Here is a 27089-nt window from a genome sequence, read left to right on the forward strand (position 1 = left end):
GCCTGGAGTAGCTGCACTGAGCTCACCCACAGGGCAAAGCCCAAACACTGAAGCTGCTCCCAGGCCTGGGTAAAAGCCATTCCCACATGCACTGGAGGAGGGAGATGTTCCAGGTGGGACTGGTCACCTCTGGAACCAGCCTCAGCCTTTGGTAACACCTGTGGCTCCCCTGCACCTCACACACAGTCATGGACCACCCCAGGGCTCACAGTAGCCCCCCTTGAGCCAGAGGAGGGGAGAGGGCATTTAACAGGAGTGGTCACAGTTCGTTGCTTACCCGTGTTTGCTCTGCACATCCCCACTTTTGTACTAGTCTGTGTTAAAAACGAGTAATAAACTTGAGGTTTATACAATCAGACTAAGTTTTAATGAACGTTGCATGATTTCACCATTGAGAGTTAGGGGCCACCTCGAATGCAAGAGCTGTTTATTAATATTTTTATTGATGACAAACAGGTTTAAAACAAACTGAGACAAAATCAAAAGAGTTAAACACCGTGCTAGCACTGATGTCTGGATTTATAAAACTCAGAGTAACTGCTACAAAGGAAAAACCAGCACAAAGCAGAGGCAAGCATTCCCGTCAGTGAAATAAAGGGGGTGAGGGGAGAGGAAGGGGGACGGTACTCAATGGATTGCATTGCACAGAGGGTACAGCTTCAACCTATCGGAAACGTCTACGCAGCTACGCAGCCTACAGAGGAAGAAAATTAAAAAGCCCTTCGGCAATGTTAATAAATAAAAGAGTCCATCTCACAGGAGGAAGGTGGCCTCTGGCTCCGGGCTCGCGTTGAGTCTAAACTCTGGAGGCTTTTGATGAGAAAAGAATGGGTTTCACTTCTGAAAAGTTTCTTTTGCAGTTCTCGCTGCAGGACTGAACAAAACCCCCCCTGAACACCTGCTCCATGGTTATGTGCTCGCTACTCACGGGTTGTGGGGATGCTACACCAGGTCTGCACTGGGGAGAGACACTCCTGAAAAACTACAGCAAATACAGGTTATGAAAGCAGGTCAACGATCTACAGAAAGGACAGTGATGAAAGGGCTTCCCCCCAGCTACAAAAAGTGGGTTTTTACGTCATTTAAGTACATTCAGATGAGAGGTATTTTGAGTTCCCCCTCCCAACCCACCACCCCCCCCCAAAAAAAAAAAGAGACTAGAAACACTCGGAGCCCTTTGAGTATAAAGCTAACTTAGACTTTAAAAACACCCAGGTTAGTGAATCCCACACTACTGTTGGTTGCCAATTGGGAGGTAGAGGCTCAGCTCATTTGGGGATTGGATAAAAATGGGGCTGGGGGTTATTGTCAATTCTCTGCCCTGTTTTTAAAAAGGTTTAGACAGAACTAAAATGCTCCCAGTGTTCCCATAGGACTTGTTTAAGACATGGGTACAACTCTGAAATTGGATGGCTTCTCTTAAGTGCTGTTTTCAGTTCTGACTTCCAGCTACTCCTCAAGCCAGCGTCGATGGCACAGCCATGGCCATGGCTCCGGGTTTGGTTCTCACACCTGAACCTGTCAGCGACCTGCATTCCGCACCAAAGAAGCCCCACAAAAAGCCTGACCCAGTATCTCTAATGCCACCCAGCTCTCAGAGGCCACCTTCCAACAGCCGCCCGCTTTGTCCATTTTCCCAACCTGCTTCATTAACATTGTAGAGTCTTTACTTCAAAACCAATATAATCCCCAGGTTCCACTACCTCTTCCCCAGGTCTGAGGGAGCGAGTCAAGCAGGCCCGTTAGCATCTTTTCCTCCAGGCCGAAGGGCACAGGAACCCATCCCCTTTCAAGCGCAAATCTCATCTTACAGAAAGGCTGTTTTTCACAGAGTAGAGTCCAGACAGTTGCCAATTGAAGCATACAGAAAGCTTTGAAACCCTCCTCCCGCTTGAGCGCGCAGGCTCCTGTCACTCTAACTGCTATCCAATGTAGGAAGAAGAGGCTGATTGCTGCAACTTTAAATCACACTGAAAAGTTCTCAAGGTTGGTGCTCTAATTTAGTTTTGGTTTAAACTTTTTGTAAGCTTCTCAGAACAAGCATCTCCCCAGGTCCACCACTAAGAATTCAGAGACAAACTTCTAAAAATTCAGTGCTCCTTTGACAGGATCTCTTTAAAACCACCTTGTCACGAAAGACCCGTTCAGAATGTGGGCGACACGATGACACTAAGGATTTCAGAGCCAGTGTTGGACAACAAAACCTGCATCTCAGAGTTGAGCATCAGCCATGTTCCGCTGGATTCTGCTCGGCTTGCTGTCACTGAGTCAGGAACTCTCTTTCTTTCTCTCTCAGATACTCTGCTTCTAAATGTAAACAGTTACTGCTAAAATAGTACCCCTTTAAAACGAGAACAACTCTGAGATGAGGGTTTTCCTCTCCCCATCTGCTCTGAAAAGTAATGCCCTGCTCGCAAAGAGAAGTATGGAATGAAGTGAAACCTGCTTAAGGCCCTTCTCTTGAGCTTGTTGACTGGGGGAGCAGGGACTCGGCTGACCACTCATTTCAGGGGAGTTGCTTCCCAGTGAGGCGCCAGCCAGTCCTTCAGTGCGCTCTCTCCTCTCCGGTCAGGCTCCTGGTCTCAGTGAGCTTAGCAGTGGGCTCTCTCGCGCGCTCCTTTCTCTCTCTCCTCTCCGTTGGTTGGTTTCTTTCTCCTGTTGCTCTCACACAGTGGTGCTTCAGTTTTAGCAGTGGAAAACAGGTATCCATTTTATTTTATTTTTTTTATTACCCAGAATAAAATGCTGATGAACTAAGCTCCACACAAGCTTAGCTCTTCTTCCTCAACCTGAAAGCAAAGAAAGCAAAAGCTGCATTAGGGACGTCACTAGGACAAACACTGCGTTTGTGAACTTTAACAGGGAGGAGGAAGCAGAGGAATGGTCCTCGGGTGCCTTACACTCTAATACTGTGACAGTCCCGTCACTCCACCATGTTGATATGCACGTTCACCCTGGTAAGTAGAGTCCTGTGACAGCGCCACATCAATCTGAGATTTAAACTCATCACCAAGGTAACTGTCCTGAAAACAAAAGCATGTGTTAAACCTCTACCTCCTCACCCAGCCCAAGTGCTCCCCCTCAGCAAGCAGAGGACCCAGCAGCCCAGAGGTTTGGGGTTGGGGTTTGGTTGGTTGCATTGGGTTTTTTTTTAAATCTACTCTCTTTTGCTGCAGAATTCCCATAAATACAAAGGGGTTTGCAACAGCCAGAGGCTGAACAGGCAACTGGGGCAAAGTTAAGGCTTGAGCTGAAGTCTAGACATGCAGCATTGCCCGAGTGTATGTAAAGTTCACCAAGGGGAGGAGCATGAGTTGTTGAAAATAGTTTCAATTTCCATTTTCCTCAGTGCTAGGAAACAAGGATGTACATGCACAGGAATCATCAACATAAACCCCACTGCCCAACCAAAACCTGCTTACCTGTGATAATTCGGGTTGGGAGAGCCCAGGCTGACTCATCTGTGATGGCTGACTCATGGAGATATACCCCTGAGTCAGTGGACCCTGGGAGAAGGGCTGGGAAACCACGTCTTGGCTCGCTTGACTATTTGGAAGGTTTGACTGACTAGTTCCAGGAATCCCAAAACGATTTTTCTGGCGCCCACCACGACCAGTCTTCCCTTTTGGTGCCCCACGTCCTGGAAAAGCATTAATCCCAACCAGCAGTGAGAAGCCTTACACATGCAAACATGAGAATTAACTGTTTCTCTGAAGACCTGATCACTCACAAGAGGCAACATTTTGTATGTACTCAAAGTCATGGTGCAGAGAAGTGATGGGATGACTCGGGTTGGGAAGGACCTTAAAGCTCATCCAGTTCCAAGCCCTGCACAGGCAGGGACACCTTTCACTAGAGCAGGATGCTCCAAGGCCCTGTGTCCAGCTTGGCCTTGAACATTGCTGGGGGTGGGGCAGCCACAGCTTCTCTGGGCACCCTGTGCCAGCGCCTCAGCACCCTCACAGGGAAAAAGAACTCATCTCAATCTCCCCTCTGGCAGGTTAAAGCCATTCCCCCTTGACTTTTGCCCTTGTCAGAAGTCTCTCTCTAGATTTCCTGTAGGCTCTTTCAGGTACTGGAACCACCAGCACAGACACAGCAAAGGGACACTCACTGAGGCTGCAGTGCTGCTGTGTTTGTACTCCATACAACTAACAGAAATGCATCATCTCCTCTAATAGGAGGAGCAAAAACCATTCTCTGACTTCAGAGCTACCCTGTGGGGTCTGTCCCAGCTCCCCTCAGACCGTACCTGCAGCTGGTCCGTTTGCTTGGCCGAAGTACCCTGGCGGTGGCATCGGTGGCATCACCAGGTTGAAGGGGATGGGAATGTTCATGGCAGTGACGTGGCTGGGGCCGGCACTGATCATCCCAATCTGGTCGTGGGTCTGGAAGTACATGTTGGATGGGCGGCCTGGGGAGGGGAGGAAAAGCCACAGTGATTCCAGGCATTTCAAAAGCAATTCATACTCCTGCTTTTGACAGGAATTGAGAACATGGGAGCAGAATCTGAAAGGACAAACCTACCCCTGCCAGGGACCACCAGTGCTCCCCATTCATCATTTGATTTCAGATACTCATCTAACATGCTCATTCCTACACAGTTACTCTTCTACAGCACCAGCTAAGGCTGTGGGAGGTGTCACTGCCCATGGCAGGGGGGTTGGAACTTAAGGTCCTTTCCAACCCTGACTATTCTATGACTCCCAAAATACACACACACACACACGCTCCCTTTCCCTTCATTTTTCACTTGCTCTACAAACACCAGAGCTCCTATATACAGACAGCAAAATCCAGGCATGTCATAAACATTTTCAGTTCTTAAATTCCTCTTTTTTCTGTAGTGATTCTTCAACCATTTAGAAATTTGAAGTCTGTCAAATACCAGCCCCTATGGGCTTGTTGGGATGAAAAATTAAAACCTATGAAGATACTACTTCTGATAGTTTCCTTTACCTTGACTGCTCCGGTCATAGACAGATCCTGGAATAATAGCCTCCCGTGCATCATACATGGCAGTAGTCATGAAACGGGCACCCTGGAAGCATTAGACGAGTTAGACAAAGCCTTTGCACAGAAACCTTTGTGCTGCCACTTCAGTTATAAACTATTTTGGGTAAAAAAATCCAGTAAAACACCATGGATCACGCACACTTTACAAGTGCTGAGTAAAGTAATTGTTTTACATGGAAAGCATCCAACTATCCTTTCAACTACATCATGACAAGAAAAAGATTCTACAGCCCATCTCACACTGTGAAACATTTGATGAATTTTAAGGCTATTTTCAGGTTCTGATGATAGTTCTTCCCTTGATCTATTCCTGCCACCATCCTGTGATGGCTGCTGAGCTGCCCCCTCCCCCAAATGTACTTATGCTAAAGGACTAAGTATAAAACTTGTAGGTTGAGGATTAAAGTACAATGGTGTAAGTAAACGTGCCTCATGAGCTTGCCATTTCTATACAAACCAGTTCTTTTATGCTTCATTCACCTCAGAATTTATCCCCTCATAAAATTTTGCAGTAAATAGCTATAAAAAAGCACCAAAAAGGATTTTCTACTTAACTTACAAACAGTTGAAGCAGCAACTTACTTGGGGTGACACTGCATTAACCAGGCAATAAAAATGAGAAGTTATGGGGGTGTAAGGCTATGGGGACAACTGTTTATTCCACCCATATATAATTAATCAAATCCCAATTATTTCATGCCACAACCATGTGAGACTTACTGGGTTGATGGTGTTGACGAGCTTCCGGGGCTTGCTGAACTGCATAAGGCTTTCCCGGAGGTTGTTCAGTGGTCCCTCCACCAGCACCTTCTGCTCCTTGTAGTAATTCAGCAGGTGATTCCAGAGTGGTTGTTTAGACAGAGCTTTTGGGTTCCCAACAATAATTACTCCATACCTGTAGCAAGAGCAGACAGAGAAGGTAAAATTAACTTTGACTAAAACCAAAACCACCTTACTAAAACTAAAGCAATGACTAAATGTCAGAACAGCCTCAAAGTCCACCTCTTCCACAGCACATCGGGCAGCCAACAGCAGCCCATGGTAGGGGTAACAAACCCTGATACAATTGTTTTGTTTCCTGCAGATGATTTCTGTACTGTGACAAAACACCTGAAAGGAGATTGCAGCAGCCAATTGCTCAGTATCACAAGCTTCCTTATGCAGGTTTGCCAAACACACCAATGTGCTCAATCAACCATCACCCTGGCCTGGCTGGAAAGCCTGCAGAACCCAAGGAAGCCAACCAACAGTGTTGACTCCAAATTACCTTTCTCAGTAATCAAACCCATTGAGAGAAGCAAAATGATAAGAAATGGTTGCTGGAAAGGGTAAAGCAGCAGATGAAGGGTACAAAGGGGAGCAACATGGCAGCTTCTACAAACTACTGACGCCAAGTGGAAATGTTCGTTAGGTTGAAATTGCTTTTGGAAGTTGTAGGGAATGTGGAAATCACTCAAGGCTCCCTTAAACCAAGTGGGGAAAAGGCCCACGACCCACAAAACACAGACCATGGGTCTGTACCAGTGCTTCAGCAGACTGAAGTAGGTCTCTAGTTTGCCCAATTTTATTTTACCTTGCTCTTGTAAGAGCTACGTTAAGACGCCGGGGGTCATTCAGAAACCCTATCCCTTGGTGTTCATTGGCCCTCACACAAGAAAGGATAATAAAGTCCTTTTCTCGTCCCTGGAAGGCATCCACACTTGCAATTTCCACTTCCTGAAACAGAAGAAAACATGTAAATCACAGAAGCACAGTGCAAAACAGCTCTGCCACCAGCAGGCATTACAACCTGCCTTGGCCATGCAGTCCCCATCAGTTGATGAAAATGTTATTTTTGTAATGACAAATGACTGGGTAATTCCACTGCTCACTAAATAGTTTCCCTACAGGAGAACAGACAGTCTCAGTTTAGGACAAATTACTTTTATGTTCACTGCTTTATGGTTCTCACATTTCCCCAAACCTGGCATTTGCACTACGGAAAGCATCCCTTTCCTAGCTATTTTGCCAAAAAGACTTCTGACTATTCCAAAACCTCGTAGTAGAACAGGTCCAAATTAGCACTGCTGCTCTCAGTCTCCGAGAATCCTGAATCAGAGGGACAGATCATTCCTGGCAGAAGCAGAAGTATTTCCACCAAATTTTCCTTCAATGAAAACACTGACCAAGTCCTCACTATTGCAAAACAGACTGTATTAAACATACAACAGTCTTGGTTGTAGCAACAAATCTGAATGTTTGGTAGAGGAGTTCCACTGATGGGAGGATGTGCTCCCAAGCAAATAAATAGTACATCTATCAGAATTTATGGTGCTTCATTTCTCCTGGCATGATGCTTTTATTTAAGGCACAAGCTGACTGAAGCTTTTCCACAGCTGAAGCACTAGTGACCTCTCTTTTCTGTGCCTTAAGGAGTCCTTAGAGGATGGACTCATTGAGCATTCCTTTCAGAGTCCATAACAAGGCATTCTCCTTTATGTGGCCAACTGTTCCCCTGACATTTATTGGCATCTGATACCTCCTAAACTTTTCCCCCAGTCTATTTTAACCATGGTCACTAAACCCCCCCCCCCAAATAAACAGACTGATGCCTAAGAAGCCAGACTGCAAATGAAAATATTGTGAAGTTTCACAATATCCAACTTTTCTAGCTTCTCTGCATCCAAGTGTTCCCATGTGCCCAAGCACTCTGTACCTGGTAGAGTTTTGTATGCAAGGAGCCACTGAACTGCATGTACTGCACCAGATAGGATCGCTGCCCTTCGTAAGGAGTTATAATGCCAATCTGATCTGGTTTGGCACCAGCTTTCAATAGCTTTGTGGTTATCTTCTCCACATTGGCAGCTTCCGTCCTGGAAAAAAAGAGATTTGTTTATCTGAGGAGAATCAAGGCATTAGGTTGAACTTCTTGCAAGCTAATGGGTCTGAAAAACTTGGAGCACCAATGCTGAGCTGGACTTTGCCAGCAAGGCTGCTTCAAGAAAAAGACCATTCTGTGCTGCTGCTTGAGCACCCTGATTAATCCAGCTTCAGCTTTGCAGGAACATTCACCACTACCAGCTCTTGACTTAGGCCATGCACAGATGTTCTCAGCCAGAGGAATATGGACAAAAGGACCATCTCAAAAAAAAAAAAAGAAGCCTCAGAATGACACAAATTTCTCTGTAACATATAAATCCACCTTCTCACCAACACAACCAGACTTCCTGGCCACCATTCCAAAATGGAACTTCTTAGTAGTTCAATGTACACGTGTACTTTCATGAGTGAGATCATTAAAAACGTTCCCTGTCTGCCATGCAAACTGGTACTTCACTTGCTTTATCTTCAAAGTTTTATATATATAATGCTTTTAATGCCAATCCCCATGTCAGTCAACTGCTGTGGTGTGTGTTTGTGCACAATCTGGGTGGCTGCATCCAGTCTTGCACATGCTGCTTATCAAACACAGATTAAAAATAACCCAGCAGCTATATTTCATGATTTGGTCTGGTTTTCCTTCCAAGCACATGAGCAAATGCATCTGACCAAAAGGAGCAAACTGTTCTAAGCTCACTCTTCAAAAAAAAAAAGAAGAGTTGGGATGTACAGAAAAAAACCAAAACCAAAACCGCCCATGTCATGTTTTAAACAAAGTCAGCCATAAATCATGCAGTCACTCTCTCACTCCCCCCCTTTTTGTCTTCCCCCTGCTCCTGGAGGGATGGGGAGGAGAATCAAAAGAATGCAACTCCCATGGGTTGAGATAAGAACAGTTTAGTAACTAAGGTGTAACACAAATCACTACTGTTACCACCAATAATAGTAATGATAAAGGAAATAACAAGGGAAGAGAATACAACTGCTCACCACCAGCTGACTGATAACTCGCACCCCCCCATGCCCGACCAAGCACTGACCGATACCTAGTCCACCCCTGCAGTGCACTAGCCCTTCCGGGTGACTCCCAGTTACATCCTGGGCATGATGTGCTGTGCTATGGAATACTTCTTTGGTCAGTTTGGGTCAGGTGTCCTGCCTCTGCTTCCTCCCAGCTTCCCTCCTCCCTGGCAGAGCATGAGGCTCACAAAGTCCTTGGTCAGAGTAAAACATTTGAGCAGTAGCTAAAAACATTGGTGTTATCGGCCCTGGTCCCGGGCTGAAAGTCAAAACCACAGCACTGCACCAGCCCCTAAGAAGGAGAACAATGACTGCTACTGCTGAACCCAGGACACCCCACAAGAAACAGAACAACCCACAGAAAGACAAAAGAAAATTAAATCCTCACCCCTTACACACCCCTGCCAAATTAAAGACTCTGCTTCACGAGCTACTGGAATTCTGGCCTCAAAATGCAACCTGATCACTATTTCCTGCTGCAACTGCAGATAGTTTACTTGCTGGCCCAAATTCATTCCACACATTAGGCACTTAATTGTCCCATGCTCCTTATGCTACCAGTGAAAGAAAACACACCTCCACAGAACAATTCCAACCCACTTAATATCTGAAGTGCTCCCACTGGAAATGCCTTTTTCTCTTCATTTACTGGGAAGAGAGCTTAAGGCAAACCAGCTCCAGGATGCAGCTCAGCCTGCACCATCCTTGCTAGCAGCTTTGATGATACAAAGCACATCAACAACTTCATCAACAGCTGTTAATAGCTAATAACAACATTTTATTCATTTAGGAGAATTACTGCAGAGCATAAGGATCAACAGCACTGAACACTGTACCCAACACACGATACATCTGACGGCTGTGGGCTGGCTCATTTGAATACCATCTTCACAGAAACAGAAAGTAACTCTTCTTGGAAATCACAAGCCTTTAGTTAGCTGTTAATGCCTTTACTCGGAGCAAGGCCACCACAAGTCATGGAGAATATGGAATACTATGAATTTTGTTGCAGAAATTCTAGGTAAAGAAATTCTTAGGTATTTGGTCTGCAGTGGGAAACACATACTGACATACTGCTCTCTCTTGACTTCAGTACTTGTGACCGTCTCCAAGGGATGCAATAAGATTAGTAACAGATTCATTTAACAATCTCCCTTACAACATGAGATACACTGGAATGATGTATTTTTAAGTAATCTTATATCTCGGTGCTGGATTTTCTTTACCTGTTTAAGTAAGAGGTGCCCGAGCTGGCAATTTCCTCCTGTCCTTGTGTAACGTAGAAAAACATTGGTTTATCTGGCTGTGGCCACTGGAAATCAAACCCTTTCTTCACACGGTCCGCTGAAGAGCACAAAGGAAGTAAAACCATTTTTAGCACTGTTTTACTAGCAAGAACATATGTTTCTTTCATATCAAAGCACCTTAAAGACTCAATATAAGTGCAGTGGCAAGTCTCATGAAATGAATGTATTAACACGCATCTAGATGAAGGACGAAAGGAAGGATTCTTTAAGGAATGGAAAGGAATTTGCAGGACTACTGTTCTTGCTTACCTGCAGTGACACCATTCTGGAGTGAACCCTCATAGAAGATGTTGGATGGGAACGCACTAAGCGCAGGATGCATGCGGTACTGCACCTGCAGGCGGATTGGCCGGATCCCCAGCACCACCAGCCTCTCAAAGAGGCTCTGAGACAGCCCAGCCTTAGCAGCTTTCTTACACATCACAACAGGACCAAGCTGGCAGTGGTCACCCACAAGAATAAGCTGTGGAAAAGGAAGTTGGTAGATCTCTAAGTTTCTGTTTTCTGAAATTTGCCCAGTAGCTACAAACAACAGCAATATCCTGCTATAAAATATATTAGGAACTAACTAGTTGGACTTGTAATAGGCTTCAGATTTAATCTCAGGTTTACAATCTTTAGTGTCAACTAGCTTTTCAGCTCATCATTTTCAAGGAAAATCTTATTCAGTCTCTAGCGTCTGACATTGTCCCACATGACATCGTTGTCTCTAAATTGGAGGCATCAATTTGACAGATGGACCACTCAGTGGATAAAGAACTGGCTGGATGGCAACAAGCAAAGAGTTGCGGTCAACGGCTCAATGTCCGGCTGGAGACCAGTAACGAGTGGTGTCCCTCAGGGATCAGTGTTGGGAACAGTCCTGTTCAACATCTTTGTCAGTGACATGGACAGTGGGATTGAGTGCACCCTCAGCAAGTCTGCTGATGACACCAAGCTGTGTGGTTTGTTGATAGGCTGGAGGAAAGGGATGGGATCCAGAGGGACCCTGACACGCTTGGGAGGTGCGCTGATGCCAACCTCATGAAGTTTAACCAAGACAAGTGCAAGGTCTTAGACCTGGGTCAGGGCAATCCCAGGCACAGCTACAGGCTGGGCAGAGAACAGATTCAGAGCAGCCCTGCAGAGAAGGACTTGGGGGTGTTGGTTGATGAGAAACTGAACATGAGCCGGCTTCAGTGTGTGCTTGCAGCCCAGAAACCAACCGTATCCTGGGCTGCATCAAAAGGAACGTGGCCAGCAGGTTAAAGGAGGTGATCCTGCCCCTTTACTCTGCTCTTGTGAGACCTTGCTTGCAGCACTGTGTACAGTTCTGGTGTCTTCAACATAAAAAGGACATGGAACTGTTGGAACAAGTCCGGAGGAGCACCACAAGGATGATCAGTGAGCTGCAGCACTTCCCGTATGAAGATGGTCTGAGAAAGTTAGGGCTGTTCAGCCTGGAGAAGACTGCATGGAGACCTCCTAGCAGCCTTCCAGTATCTGAAGGGGGCCTATAAGGATGCTGGGGAGGGACTCTTCATTAGGGACTGCAGTGACAGGACAAGAGGTAATGGGTTAAAACTTAAACAGGGGAAGTTTAAATTGGATATAAGGAGGAAGTTCTTCACTGCAAGGATGGTGAGGCACTGGAATGGGTTGCCCAAGGAAGTTGTGAATGCTCCATTCCTGGCAGTGTTCAAGGCCAGGATGGACAGAGCCTCAGGTGATATGGTTTAGTGTCAGGTGCCCCTGCCCATGGCAGAGGAGTTGGAACTTGATCTTAAGGTCCTTTCCAACCCTAACTATTCTATGATTCTATGGTTGTTTCAACAGTACTGACATGTTCTAAGCAAAGATTATGCATGGAAACAGAAAACTAACAGGACTAAGACAAAGACGCTTCTGTCTGTAGTATGGAAGCATCTTACACAAAAGGATTTTATTTTTCTGTATGCCCACACTGTGAATGTTGCTGCTACTTCCTCTATTTGTAAACTTCAGTAAGATTTTCTTTAATCAAGTCCAACAGCTCCTACCTGCTTTGCTCCCAGCACCACTGGCACCATGCATTCTGGCTCAGTGGCCTGTGTGCTTTCATCGATCAGAATGGAGCGGAACTGCATCTTTGCAAGCCTTGGGTCACCAGCTCCCACACATGTGCAACAGATCACATCTGCGTTCTGAGACAGAAATACAACTAAGATTAATCAAGTAGGGCATCAACAGCCAGTATTTTTACATGGAGGAGTATCCAACACCATTCCAACAATCTCCCTAAGTTAAATTGTACTCTCATCACCACCAAATTGCAGCCAAGCCTCCAGTGGAGGAAGGCAATTATTTAAGCTACTAGAACCAATGCACCTTACCATAAGTAACTCCCGCTCTGCTGTTCTTTTCAGTGCCCGGTAACGTTTCTCATCAGCAGATGACAGTTCTCCAGTTTCATCTTTAAGCTGCTGCAGTTTCTGAAGTTCTGGCATGCTGCAAAAAAAAAAAGGAATTTTGCTTTATGGCCTAATAAACAACTTTGTAGGATTCCAGTGGAACTCATTTGTAAAACTCCATCACCATCACGGCTTGACTTCGTGAACGAAGATTTGGGAAGGGCTTTAACCATGCTTACTACAAGCAAGCTGATGACTAAAAAGGCCAACGTGAGATAGGCAAATCCAATTGCAAAAAGCACAGTGAAAGGTCTCATTGGGTGGTATAGGCAGGACGTGATTCTTTCTACATTGTCTTTTCTCCTTGAGACTAATTCTGTGTGAGTTCTCAAAGGAGACAACGGTGTTACGGAGCGACCAATGTCCTGAACTGCCTGCATGCAGGGCTGGGTCTGCGACTTCCAGTGCACCTGATCACCTGCCATTTCGTCCCTCACCTGTCACCGCAGGGCTTTGCAAGTGTGAGTAAACCCTTTGGGCCTGCGCAGTGGATTTTTTAGGTAAGGCACAGAGTGCACAGAACTGGCCTCACCCTTGCGGTTTATCTGCCAGGGCCTAGCAAGCTTGGACGGTGACAGCAAAGTCCTCAGGTCATAAGTCTGGTCAGAGTATCATTCTTAGATGGACAGCATTACAGAGCTAAACGAGCTCCATCTGCCTGAGTTTGAACTTAGAGTTGTCCTTCTCTTAGGATGGTTGCCTGAAGGCTAGTGAGCCCATCCTGCCCCTGGGCACACTTTGTCTGACCCTTCGGTTGAGACCTGTCTGGTACGGGAGACCCTACTGGAGGCATATGCCACCACCAGCATAGCTCCCAACCTCACAAGGGCACACAAGCTCTTTCCCCACAACAAGGGGGTGTCCGTGAAAGAGTTTGTAAAACTAAACAGGACACAAGTATAGAACAAAGTTATCACCAAGCAAATACACGTTGTCACCATGACACAGTTCATCAGTGGTGTCCATCACAACACTTCAGTTGGGTTTTTTTTGTTCCCCTGCTCCTTTCAACCATTTCTTACCTATCCATGTTCCTGATCTGGTTATGCAATGCCAAGAAAGAGACAGGAGAGTCAATTGCCTCACGACTTTTAGCACACAGACGAACCACTTTCAGTCCAGTTTGATGGATCTTCTCAGTCAACTGATCCACAGCGATGTTACTCGGAGCACAGACTAACACAGGCCTTGGGAAAATATGGAGCAAAAAGTCTCAATGAGCTGTAAATTTGTTTCTATTGGACTTGCAATAAAATCCTGTGCTCCAACACAGGTCTCCAAATAATATGCTGGGGAAGAATATTTTCTGAAATAAGCACAAGTCTTCCCAGAAAGAACATACTTTTAAAAAGCCTTTCTAGTTCAGTAATCCAAATTATTTTGATTTAAAAATGAAGCTATTTCTTTGACCACTAATAAAATAACCTCATACATACAGGATTCAGTGAGAACAGTTCTTACCCATTGCCCTGTCTAGCCAGATGATAGACAATTGTGGCTGATGTCACTGTCTTTCCGGTACCAGGAGGACCCTGAATAAGGCTCAGAGGACGCTGCAGGACAGTCTTCACAGCATAAACCTATTCAGTATTCAATGCACAGGAAGTTACAAAGTTGTTCAAGCTCTCTTCATAAATCCTTTCTCTTTTGTGTATAGTAAAAAGGAGATGAGGTTACCTGAGAATGGTTGAGATCAGGAAGTCCTTGTGCTGTAAAGCGCTTTGGCAACTGGCATTTAATAATTACATCTTCCACCTCATGACCTAACAGCTTGTGATAGATGTACCCAGACACTGAGGTCTCATCCACAGCGAATGTTTTTAAAGCACTCTGCATTCTGAAATGAAGGAAGGACAGAAAACACCCCAGAATCAGTATGACCTCAATTACAACTATCCACAAATGTCCTACACAAAGGTTAATCAGACATTAGATGCAAAATACACCTTGGGGAAAAAAAGCAATGTAGAAGACTTACTAACAGAATTTAGAGATAAAAATCAGACTTGTGAGAACACAGAGTTTTTCCTCATACTACAAAGTATTACAACCAGAAAAATCTGTAGCGAAACATCAGACAGAATCCGTAACAGTAATTTTAGATTTGATGAAAAATTGTATTTGATGTATCTCAGGGTTACAAACCAACTCCTATCTTACAAAATGCAGCACAGACATCTCTGAAGTCTACTGACCCAGCAGCCAACTCAAATGCCTTGAAATTTCAGCTAGTTAAAGAAATTCAAAGTCTAGGAATGCCAATTAAAATCAGAGAGCATTTCATGATGGAGCAGTGTTCAGGAAGCTGAAGACAGTTGTTTTTACATCCCAAGTATTAACTGAACATAAAGGTAAATTCCCACCCCCCAATGTATTTGCAACATACCTTAAGCATGCCTTCAAAAATGAAAAAATTGACAGTTTGATGGCATTCAGGTTAACACAGTTTCTAGTGAAAGTCAGACCTGTTGCTCTATAAGCTAGATACCACGTCTACAGACTCGATATATTGGGCACACTCAGATTTCTGACTCCTAGTCTCACCAAACAATACAACTTTTCCTGTTCAAGGATTCCCTCTGAATGTAAAGGAAAATACACACACACCAACGGCACCCATTACATCCTCAATTCTGAAGTGCTTTCTCAATACCTGTCAAATGAAGTTGACTTCCATACAAAATCCACTTGGAAGTTATGAGTGACTTCCACAGGCGCTCCCACGCTGCTCCTCAGCTCGATGGCTATCTCATCACCATAATCTGTAGAACCTCGTTAAGTAGTAATCTGCAGCAAACGTCTCCATTGTATTTTTCCCAATTTTGGTATTATTTTAGCACCCCCCCCACCCCCGTGACAAATTAAAAATTAGCTCAAAATTACTTTTGGACACGTTTACTGATTTCTCAGAGAATGGATTCAACCTTCCACTAAGCCTTTCTGAAGGCTCACTAAGTAAAGGATACTATCAGGAACTTTGATAACATGACCAATTCCTTTCCACAAAGGGGCCAGGTCTCCTTTATACCTTAGACAGATCTCATCCCCTTGCATAAGACGCATATCTACAAAGGAAGGAAAAATGTTTTCAGAATATTCACCAAACAACCACCTCCCAAATCAAAACCAACACAGTACTATCTTATATCCCAAGCTGGACCACAAGAGTTCTCTGAACACTGATACTATTCACCAGGCATAAAACAACCCAAGCAAAACATACAATCAAAGTGTCATTACCCGAATCAGTCTTTGGCAAAGTGAAATAAGCAATTCTTTTCTTGTTCAAGCCCAGGTCCCATCTGACTGTGATATTATCTTGGGTCTAATAGTAAAGAAAAGACATTCATTAGGTTCTTAAAAAGCTGTTTGCTAACTCAAACAATCCTCACTGTCCTCTACTTTAAAACAGTGGAGAAATGAAAACTTGCTGTTCCAGTGTCACAGCAGAGACAAACATTGGTATTTATTCCTATGGCCTGAGATCATACCATCTGCAGAAGACAACTCTGCTCTACAGGAGCTACTTAATGAGAACAAAGTCCTAATCAGCACCTGCATTACTCTCTCCCCCCCAACTTTTAAAACATTCATGAAGTGCTTGCACACAGTTCAGATGTGACTGGAAGATCTGACAAAGGTAGCAGCAGTTATAAGCATAATAACATAAGGTGGCCAAGTTGCAGTTTTACAATAAAATATGGCTCTTGGAAAGATCAGACTTTCAACACAGAAAATATAGAAGTTTCCAAGTGTTTCATGCTGGCTTTTAAAGCCTCAGTTTGAGAATTTTCTCCTTTCCTCTCCCTGCTATCAGACATCACTATTACTACTATAGTTACTGTGATGTAATAGTATTGTAATAAAGACATCTATTTCACTTGAATTTCACATCTATTTCTATGCTGTTAACAACAAGCATACATATGACACCAGAGGATTGGTCAGAAGCCCCCTCAAACAGGCGTATTTCAAGTGTATTACCTGAGACTCCTTGAGTTTCTTGTCATAGTCTGCCTCAAGCTTGACCAGAGGACCAAAGATATTTTGGTATTGATAAGCATCTTCATATCTAAGCAGGACATGCTGTGGCTCTTCATCAACACCAGGCTTTTCCAAGTCCTCAAGGGTTGCAGATGGATTTTCCTAGAATTTGAAGCCCAAGCAGTTTCTTTCAAAGTTTTAAATATAAACAAGCAACAAGTATTCACTGTGCAACATGACTGATTAACACTGTGGTCTACTACTACAGGAAGTCGTATCAAGGTATAAGCATGTCATGGTGTTAACACTACACCCAGACATTGTATGTCATACTCGCATCCAGTCAGTTTTGTTATGCTTTAAAGAACATACAGAAAAACCTCTCAGAAAACAACAGCTGAATACTAAGCTTGAATGAAGAGTTCCCTACTCAGCTAGTCACCACATAAAGCAGAAGTAAGTGAAAGACGCGATATGGAGAAGGAAAGTTGTTTTTTCAGACTGCCTGACAGTGCAACTTGAACAGAGCTGAAGAACCCAAAGACAAAACTCTCCTACTTTGATAAAGAGTTTCCTGAATGCTTTCATCAATTCCCAGTGGCACTGTTTGTCAAACCTGCAGCATTTAAACCTCATGTGATTTAAGCATGTTCCCTGCCTTATACAGTTGCTAAAACAACCTTGTCCTTCCTTCGTGAAAACAAAAAGTTAGCACTTGGTAAAATATAACAAGTGTTTGAAAAGCAGCACATACCTTCCAAAGTTCTTCCAGTTTGTTAATCTGCTGAGCTGTAATCTGACGGGCTCTCAGCTGCTCCTGTTCAGATGGAATCTTCACCAGCCATGAAAGGAAACAGCGATCTTGGATAAGAGGCTGCCACTGTGAACTGTCCCAGTTAATATCCTTTAAACTGCTCTGGCTGGCACATGGCTGCCTGCACAACCAAAACATTGGAAAAATTGTTAAATTAGACAAGTGTAAGAAAAAGTCTCTCATGTGAAGTGTAAAACTGGGTTTGTCATGCTCCTGAAACCGCTCAAATATCTCAGTCAAAAGAGAAAACAATCCCATCCTATAACCTGCTGGGCCAATTCATCTTGTGGTTCCTTTTTCTGCTATTTCAACACTGGGAAGGCTCAGGATTTTAAACAGTGTTGAGTGTTTCTAGAATTGAAAATTGTAACATCTAAAGTATTAAATGAGACACTCACCTTTGAAAGTGTTACAGTCCATTGATACCATGCACATACATAATATATCAGAAAACACTTGGGATTACTTCCCATCTGTTGTTTAGGTAAGTAGAAGAACTCATTCCACAGAAACACACCTTCTATTGTCAAATACATGGTGACAGCATTTAATTGAAATACGTAAAATTAAAATAATGATTTCTGATAGAACCTATCAGAGAACAATTTCCAATTTACTGTTGTCTTCAAATGATTCTATGAGGTGACAGAAAAAACATATTGTGTAATAGAGTCACTGCTCCAGTAGGGCTCCAGAGTCTTTTCCTGAACTGATCTGTTACTCTTCCAAGCCTGAAAAATCACAGTTTTAGAAAAGGGGAAAACCACCTTTCTTCCATTAAGGACTGCTTCACTTCAGGTAAATACTTTTCTCTGGAACCAAGACAATTGCCCAGCATAACAGAATGCTCCTTTAGTGATTATCTACTTGTATACAATCCATGTGAAGGAAAAAATGGTGTCGAATTAGAGCATAAAATATATTTTGGTACAAAATAAAACCAAGCATCACCATTTAGAAAACAGCTTATGGAACAAGCTTGACATAAACATGGCAACAAAGGCATTCTCTCACCTGCACAGCAAAACCACCACAGAGTCTGCCTTAGCTGGAATAAAGCCCAGGAGAAACACATTACGACATCCACAGTTGTAACATTCCAAGACAGTCTCTCCCAGAGGCCCATCCTTATGGAGAGTCACCTCCTTGCACTTCGCTCTCACAAGATGATTAACAATGTGGCTGAAATCAAAGAGGGCATATATCTGTACTCGTTCAATAGGAAAATCATATTTACTCCTAACTTAATATATCAGCTCAATTATTAAGATACAAACAAAAATCAATTTATGCTGTGGCAGACATCTGTAAGATACAAGCAGAGATACTAACACAGTTTCAGTAGTTTCCCAGTGCTTTAAGGTACACGAGTATGAAAGAATAGGAAATGCGTAAAACTTTCTTTTAATGTTCCTGGTAATTGAAAGAAGGCTCCCAAAGCTCTGTAGATCAAGAGGTGCTTCACAGAAGACACGATGGGGGAAGCAGCAGCAAGCTCACTTCACAAAAGTCATTCAAGTGAGATCGAGGTCTAAGCTGGTAACAGCAGCAAGCCACAGAGGCAGCTGAAGGTTCAAACTGAAGTCACCAGACTTTGATTAACACCAAAACCTAAGTCACAGCCACCACATCACTTCAGAACAAACCCACTCTGGAAGCAAGACTGTCATTGTTATTTACCTGCCAGATGTATTTCCACGCCCATTACAGAACCACTTTTTGCTGGTGTTGCAGTAAACCACACAAGCAGGGTCATGGATGCCACAGTAACTGGAATTATAAGTGAAAAAACAGGGAGTGATTGGGTACTTGCTTATAGGAAAACTCAAACATAACATTTAAACTGTGTGGCATTGTCCAAAATCACAGGGAAGTGAAAACTAGGGAACATGAGTGTTGCTAAAAGCATCAGACACAAGCTAAACTTCTGAGTCACAGGTATTTCAACACTTCCCATCATTGCCATCCTTAGGTTGGCTTAACTTTCTACTTACTCGTCAAGGGAAGTCCAAAACCTGCTGGACAAGGCAGCCCTAAGTATCCAAAAGAGCTCACCAGAGGGCACCATTCTCCTATCACTACATGGCTGTCTCCAAAGAAGTTGCTCTCAAAACCCCAAATCCTCTAAGCAATACACCTTTCACTGCCACAAAGTGCTGCTGCCTTCTGGAAATAACAAGCCTGGGGCAAAGCTCAGGTCTTACCTGCAAGCATGTACAGGAAGGTCCTTTGTGTAATAAGTATCTTCTTCATCTTCTTCAAAATTCAACTCTGCCAGAAGCTGGCTGGTTTTAGCCACATTATCATCCACAGCTCCATTTTGGAGAATCCCATCAGGTCCATTCACCTGAAATACAAGGTCAGTGCTTCAGTTACACAATCAAAATACAGTCCGCAACACGAAGGCAAGGACAATAATCCCCACTCCTCGCAGCAAAAATTTGGGTTTCATTTGGCAAGTCTCAAAAGGAAAGTGCTGAAAGGACCTGAAACACATCCCAGTTATAGCATCAGTATCCACTTCACTAGCTCCTATTCTGCAGGACTATTTAAACTCCAACTGGTAAGTAGAAAAAAGATAACAAAGGATATTGCTCTTCTGCACTGACATTTCTGCATCTTACACAACACACCAAAATCCATTTAAACAATTCCAGCAGTATCAAAAGTTGGGATTTTTTCATCCTTCATTTTATTCTAGAAATCCATCTGAAATGAGAATCTTTACTGTATAGGACATTCCTCACCTATTTCTGCTGTTGTCTATCCACTAAATCAATTTTGTTCCCACCTCCAAGATATCAGAAGTACAACTTCATGACAACTGGACAACAGGGAGCAAGAAGTCAAGAAGCTTGTTCTCATATACATCTAATTTCACAAAATTGCGTGACTATCAGTTTGGTTTAGGTATGACACAATTTCCTAAACTGCAGAAGTGCAAACCCTGTAATGCAGCTCCAGTTTCAGAGCACCATGCTTCAGAGATCGAGGTGCTAATGCAGCACATACAAACCAGGTGCTCTTTCCACTGAGGATACGCTGCCAGAACCATGAAGTTCTGCACCATTTGGTGCTGTGTCAGCAGCTTTTACATACCAAGCACCTCTCCTGTTAAAAATAACTGCATTTTGGCAATTCTGAACACAGAGTGCTCACCACCAGGAAGGAGCATCAAGAAGTGGGAATGTCAGAGTAGATCTGGGCATAGCATTGCCCCCTGGGCCTCCCTCCCAAAAAAACTGTGTTTGTTGAGTCACTTGATCCTTTGACTCTTACTAAAACCTGAGAAGAGGGAAGTGTCCCACAATCCATGTTAACTTCGAGTGGAAAAAGGTGGGAAAGGGACCACCACAGTGCCTGCAATGGTTAACATAATGCTGCCAAAGCATTCAAGAGGAGTGCTCTGAGGTAGTTTCCCTATCATATGTATTACCCCCCCCAATGTTTTTAGAGGTATTGGGTTTGGATGAGATTTATTTCTGAAAGTTTAACTATCTAATAAACGGGAGCATAAGAATCACTCAAGGCCTTTGTCTACTGATACAGTATTTAATAACTCTCTTGCACTTAAGACATTTAATGCAATTTATCTGGTATCTGTAAGTTAATTCTCTGCAGGAGATGAGAAAGCTGCCCCCAGTGAGGAGAATGCTAAATCTTTATTAAAAGAAATTTGATAAAAATAGTTGCTGTAGCATTTTAAAGCCAGAACTCAGCAGCAAATCCAAACAAGCTTACTTCTCTGAGAGCCTCATTCAGGTTCCATGCCAGCCAGTGTCAGTACTGCACATTAAAATTTAACACCCACTTGCAAGAGTTAAAATAAGTGGAAGCCACTTCACATTTGCCCTCAGCCGTAAGAGCTGGACTCAATGACAGCAGCTTTGCTTCATTATCTCCAAATGAAATGAGGTGCGTTTGCAAAACACAATCTAAATGGTTTCACTTTCTATGGATGTTACCTCCAAGTACTGGCTTTTAATAGAAAGAATCAGCTAAGAGGAATCATCAGCTCAGAGTGTGCAAAAGCAGCACAGGGAAAAAGGGAACTGCAGCAGCATGTAACAACCCATGATTATGATGACCCAAAACCCAACCAGCTCACTGTTGTAATAGCACCTCCACAGATGTTTGAAGATAAAGATGCATTTTTAACAGATAGTGCCATTTTACAAAGTATGAAGATAACTAACTGAACATGAAATAGGTGGAATTCCAAAGTCTTAAGTTAATATGAACGTCTTAGAGGCACAAACACTAAGCATTCACAGGTGCACCTCTATCAGGCTGTTTCAAAGAGCCATAACACACATATATATAATTATCATACACAGCAGCTGATAGCTTTAATAGATTTTTTGGGTGCTCATAAGAAAATGGATTGCTGAGCAGTAATAAAATTGCAACATTTTTTAGGCAGAAGATCAAAAAACTACAACTGCAAATTATCTGTACTCCTGCACCAGGTGAGTGTGTTAGTTACACCTCAGGGAGCTCCAACCCTTCCCAAGTTAGGCAGAATGATGTCACCTGTGACTGTGGAAATGCTCAGCCTTGGCAGGCAGGCAATGAGGAAGTGAGTAACTATTGTTCTGAACCTACTGTGATGTTAGCCTATATGCATGCCATTAACAATCTGGCACCATCAACTGTTGTACAAGCTGGGGGGGATGTCTTATTTTAACAGTGTTGACTGAAACTTCCAGCACAGCAAGTTCAACAGCTACAGCAATGTGAGGAACACCAAGGTGCTCTGAAACTATCACCAAAGTACTGCTCACTCCACTGCTCCCTTTTTGGCCTCTAAAATACTGGTCAAGGAACAACAGTAAAGGCCCAGAGAACTGAGTAACAGAACAGTAAACCAGACTATGTAGTGGCTTCCTCCAACTGTGTGTAAGCAAGGCCCCAGACCATTAGTAACAGAATGCAACTCTCTCAGCTTCTCCTAGTGCTTCTGACTAACACAGTCCACCTGCTTCAGGAGCTCATCCCCAGGTGAACACAGCTACATCAACTTGATATAGTTCTGCTCTAAAGCGGTGCATTCAAGCTGGAACAAGAAAACTAACTGCAGTTAAGTAGGTATTTTGCTAGAAGAATACTCTTGCTCCAGGACTGCAATGCCCTTTGACATGGCAGTCACTGCAGGACACCCTGTCACACTGTCCATATTCAGGTCATTTCCTTCTCATGCCTGAGGAAAAAAAAAATACACACTTCTGGACTTGCACAAATAACCAACTATTTGTTATTTGTAGATTCTTTATATTAAAGCTACAGACTATTTACTGTACCTTATTATAATCTCCTATACTGCTTGCTTTCCCTTTCAAAATAAGGAAGTGGCTACTGTGGAGAAGTCACTCCCACAGCACCTCCAAAACAGTGAGGAGTAAACTGTATTTCCAGATGGGACCTGAGCAACAGGGAGAAGGTTATTTCGCCGAGACAAAAAGTCTTTGTTAGAACTGGAAGTTAAATCCAGCCCCCGTGGTCTAGACCACAACTCTAATAGCTGCTCCAGCCTCTTTCAACCACTGCTGCAACAGCTTAACTAACACATCAACACCATGTGTCTTGCTCAGCACTGACCCACTGAGTATGACTGCTTCTGAGCATCATCCCTAAGTGCTTGCCTGGAAGAGTGAAAAAAATTAGGCAGAAATCAGAATTGATCTTAAAATATTCAGAAAAATCAATTCTCAGGTTTGATTTTAATCATATGTAAACAATGGAGATTGAGTTTCCTGAAGAGAACACAGTGGACATGGTTCTGTGCTCCTGACTGCTCGCTCTTGTCAGTCAGACATTAATCAATTGTAACAACATCCTCTCAAACTATTAGTTAAATGTACATTGGGAATGGAAGCTCTTATAGACTGTCTGAATTAATCACTTTATTCAAGAAATCGGGTGCTCTGAATTGCTCAACTCATGTTTTTAAACTCTAGGACATCAAAATGATACCAGAGTATGAAACAGCAAAGTAAAAGTACATTCGTCCAATGTTCACCAGTTTCAAATACACATTATTTACTCAAGCAGCTTTACTTATAATCACAGTGACAACACATGAATGTGATCAATTTCAGGGCCTTAGAAGTTATTATTTAGCACGTCCCTTGCAAAAAGCCATAACAAGTTTAAATTATTTGTTGAAGGCAACAAAATTTCCCCCAGAATCTTTAAAAAACACTTCATTTCTGATCTTATCACTCTTGAGACCGTTGCAAGGTACAAGTCTGAACAGCTCCAGGGAGCTAGGGTTTGCTGTGGTTCAGCTCAGGAGGATATTACACTTCTCTCACTTCTGAGATCTGCTTGCAATAGTTCTCTCCCAACCCTCCCTGAAACTTATATTTCTAGTCAAAATGGGGATCAGGCTGACAGCAAGAGTGTGTAAATATCATAAACACACTCAGCTTTAAAAATGTAATAAATAAGCCCCTTCTTGCCAGGCTGGATTGGTACAAACACACCCGTACCTGAATGTACTCTCCAGCTATTTTTTCTACCCCTTTTCACTTCAAAGGTTTTTCAAACATGTTTAGACAGAAGGACAAATTAATCCTCTTGTCTGGTCTTCTAGCTTATGAGGCTTATTTTAGGGTGGTTTTTCTTCTTCTGGCCACATGTCTATTGTGAGATCTGGAATGATCACAGCCCATTAAAGCTTAAAAAAAAAAAAAAAGATTTAATAAAACTGCCTTTTTAATCAACTGATGTGTAGTCGAACTGTACACAGGCAAGGTTTTACTACTACTATTATTCCAATGCTCAAACTGGATGAAGCCTACCAAAGCCAAATGCAAAAGCTGTAAGTAAACAGAAATTAAACAGTCCATGGGATCCCGTCACTGAGTCTGTCTTATGCACACACTAACCCAGAGCAAGTCACTGCACAACAGCTACGCCCAGGCTGTGTGCTAAGTACAAGAAATTCCTTCAATTCAGCCTGGGATAAATCCAATACAGCCAGGATGGGATAATACCACCTGCAGGCTCTCAGCACCTGCACACATTGGCCTCTGCCATTTGCTCACTTCTCTATCCACAATTGGATTTTTCAGACCCTGATACATCAGCTTGTGCAAGAAAAAGGAAAATCAAGCCTGCTCAAACTGTGTTTGGTTCAGGATTCAAAGCTTACCTAAAGCACTTCAACTTTAAAACATGGATAAATGCATTTAATTGTCAATAACAGGACCACACGGGGATGCATCAAAACTTAGAATAGTCCATGGTCTTTAAATGGAAAACAGTTCGACTTTTTTAAAAAAAATGAAGGAATTCCTCAGGGTTTTGGTTTTTACTACAGTCACAGTACAGCAGTGACAGGTATTGCCTTCATGTGTAGCATATACTACTTTCACTTTTGCAAACTGTCAAATAAATACATGTATGCAGCAAATATCAACAGGGTATATTAGAAAAAAAAACAAAAATCACCTCTTTTTAAGCTACAAGGAGCCAGGCCTCTGAACTTAAACCTCAGACAGTATCGACTGTCACTCCCATGCAAACCCAAACAGACCAGCCCAGCAACCATGCAGCTGCAAAGGTGGCAAGGCACGATAAAAATAACACTAAAAGCACATTTTGCTTTTAGTCACAGAAATACAGAAATTAAAGGAAGCAATGCTGAATTTCCTCAGCACCCAACTTCTGGTAACCGTATGCTACCTATCGCTGCGCTTGTTTTACAGAGGAAAAGAATCGGAAGCAACATCCCGAAGCGTTTCTAACTTCAACATCACACCGAAGAGCAACACAACTATCACGACACAGCCACGGAGTCAGCCGGCTTTACCAGCGTACAACCGGTTGCCTCAGGGCGCTGTCCCCGCACTCCCGGGGCCAGGCCCGTTCCCGGCCGCGCTGGGCCGGCAGCGGGCGGCCTGCCTCCGGCGGGACAAGCTCGCAGCCACACGCGGCTTCCACTTCCCCGTCCGGCGCTGCCGGGGAAAGAGCGTCCAGCCCCGCAACCCGCCCAGGGCTTCCTCTCGCCGGCCTCAGGGCCGGGCCCGCCCGCCCCTTCCGGACTCCCCCCCACACTCCCGGTGGCGGAGCCGCCCTGACCCCCCCCCCCGTCACCCCCACGCGACACACCCCCGGCCCCGGGCTCACCTGCGCTTCGATCGGAACTGGCGGTCCCTGCCCCGCTCCGGGGGGCCCTTGGCCCTGTCCTGGCCCTGCCTGCCCGGGCCCGGGCGGGGTTTGGGTCTGGCTGGGAAGAGTGAAGTCGGTGAACTCGAACTCGGATCCCTGCGTGTCGGCGCCGAGCAGCTCGGCCTCCTCGGTGTCCAGGAAGGTGAGGGTCTGCGAACTGGGGCCGTACGCCTCCACGCTCATGGCGGCGGCGGTGAGGAGAAGCGGCTCTTCCCCACCCGCCCGCCCCCCCCCTCTCTTCGCCCGAGCTTCACCTCAGGGAGCCCGGGCGCCGCGCTACGCGAGCGGCAGGATCCGCTGCGCGCACCAGGCCGCGCGCGCGAGAGCCGGCCAACAACGAGCCCGCCGCCGCACACCACCCCCCTCGCCTCGGCTCGGGCGGTCCCTCGAGACCGGAGCCAACGGCGGAGAGAAGCGGCAGAAGCGGCCGAAGCGGCGGGCGGGCGCCGGGGGAGGAGCGAGTCCCGAGGCGCTGCGAGCGGGACGGTCCGGCCGCTGCCACCGCGCGCCAGGCCAGGAGCGGTGACGCGGAGCGCACGGAGGACGACGGCGGCGACGCCAGCACGCCCCGTGCGCGTGGGAGGGGTGACGTAACACGTACACACCTGGGGAGGGCAAGCGAAAGGGGCGGAGCTCCGGCGGAAAAGGCGCGAAGGGGCTCGCGCCGCGGGCGGGAGGGGGCGGCCCTGTCCCCCACCCACCCACACAGCCCCCCACCGCGGACCGGGGCGGGGCCTGCCTCTGATTGACGGCTGTGGCAGCCAATGGGTGCTCGAGGAGAGGAGGGAGGGTGGGCGGACCTTGGAGTCGCAGGCGGCTGAGGGGGAGGCTGTGGGAGCTGCTGCGTGTGGTAGAGGGGGGCGAGGGCAAGAGCTGGGGTGGTGGGAGCCCCGTGTGGGGCTATGGAGGCTGTGGTGGTGGTGGAGGTGGAGGTGGAGGTGGATGAGCATGGGCCTGGGCCTGCGGCTGCGGTGGTGTTGGTGGGAGCCCTGCGGTGGTACCAGGTCCGTGTGAGGGGAGGCATGGTGGTGGTTGTCTGTGGAGACAGCATGGGGCTCTTTATCCCCCTGTTTTGTGGCCTGCGTGCCTCGTATTCCTGTTTGAGTGTTTAGTGTCTGGGCTAACAGTGACATAGTCTGGGCAAGGCACCTGTGCACGGGCTGGAAGTGTTTTGAGGCAGACTTGGTGATTAAGGAGGATCTGGTGTTACAGCTGCTCTAGCTGTAAGACCTATTATATCTGTAATACCTGATACAACAGTGTGGTAGTCAGAAAGCTGAGTTGCTGTGAGGTGAGGGCAGTGGAGTTGGCCACAGGAATCCTCTGAGGTCAGGGCAGAGAAGGTGAGCAGCACATGTCCCTGACCAGATATATACAAAGTGTTGGGTTTGGATGCCCTCATTTCAACATCCTTTTATCAGCACGAAGCAAACGTCTTTAAAGATAACTTGTGTGTTGTGAAAAACACTGATATGAAAGGCTCAA

At 44.9% G+C, this 27089-nt stretch overlaps 1 protein-coding gene across 2 annotated transcripts; it reads right to left on the bottom strand.

Moving 5' to 3' along the window:
- Nucleotides 1-410: 410 nt before the first annotated feature.
- UPF1 (UPF1 RNA helicase and ATPase) lies at nucleotides 411-26167 on the bottom strand. Of its 2 annotated transcripts, none has more exons than XM_061353306.1 (24): nucleotides 25563-26167; nucleotides 19634-19776; nucleotides 19110-19199; nucleotides 18444-18611; nucleotides 17370-17550; nucleotides 16616-16777; nucleotides 15872-15956; nucleotides 15598-15696; nucleotides 15285-15402; nucleotides 14309-14468; nucleotides 14093-14211; nucleotides 13654-13818; nucleotides 12554-12668; nucleotides 12221-12364; nucleotides 10452-10665; nucleotides 10122-10239; nucleotides 7712-7868; nucleotides 6590-6732; nucleotides 5737-5911; nucleotides 4960-5041; nucleotides 4253-4414; nucleotides 3423-3640; nucleotides 2901-3023; nucleotides 411-2789 (listed from the first exon to the last, which is right to left on the bottom strand). In XM_061353306.1, the coding sequence occupies exons 1-23, from the start codon at nucleotides 25785-25787 to the stop codon at nucleotides 2904-2906; spliced, it is 3363 nt and encodes a 1120-aa protein (XP_061209290.1). In that variant the 5' UTR covers nucleotides 25788-26167; the 3' UTR covers nucleotides 411-2789; nucleotides 2901-2903. The 2 variants fall into 2 exon arrangements, with proteins under 2 accessions (XP_061209290.1, XP_061209367.1); XM_061353383.1 differs by having other exon boundaries at nucleotides 15285-15393; nucleotides 25563-26166.
- Nucleotides 26168-27089: the final 922 nt, after the last annotated feature.

The sequence above is a fragment of the Neopsephotus bourkii genome, unplaced genomic scaffold (assembly GCF_033783945.1).
Source record: "Neopsephotus bourkii isolate Nb327-2 ecotype Australia unplaced genomic scaffold, CSIRO-AGI_Nbou_v1 NB_2, whole genome shotgun sequence".
Lineage (NCBI taxonomy): Eukaryota > Metazoa > Chordata > Aves > Psittaciformes > Psittacidae > Neopsephotus > Neopsephotus bourkii.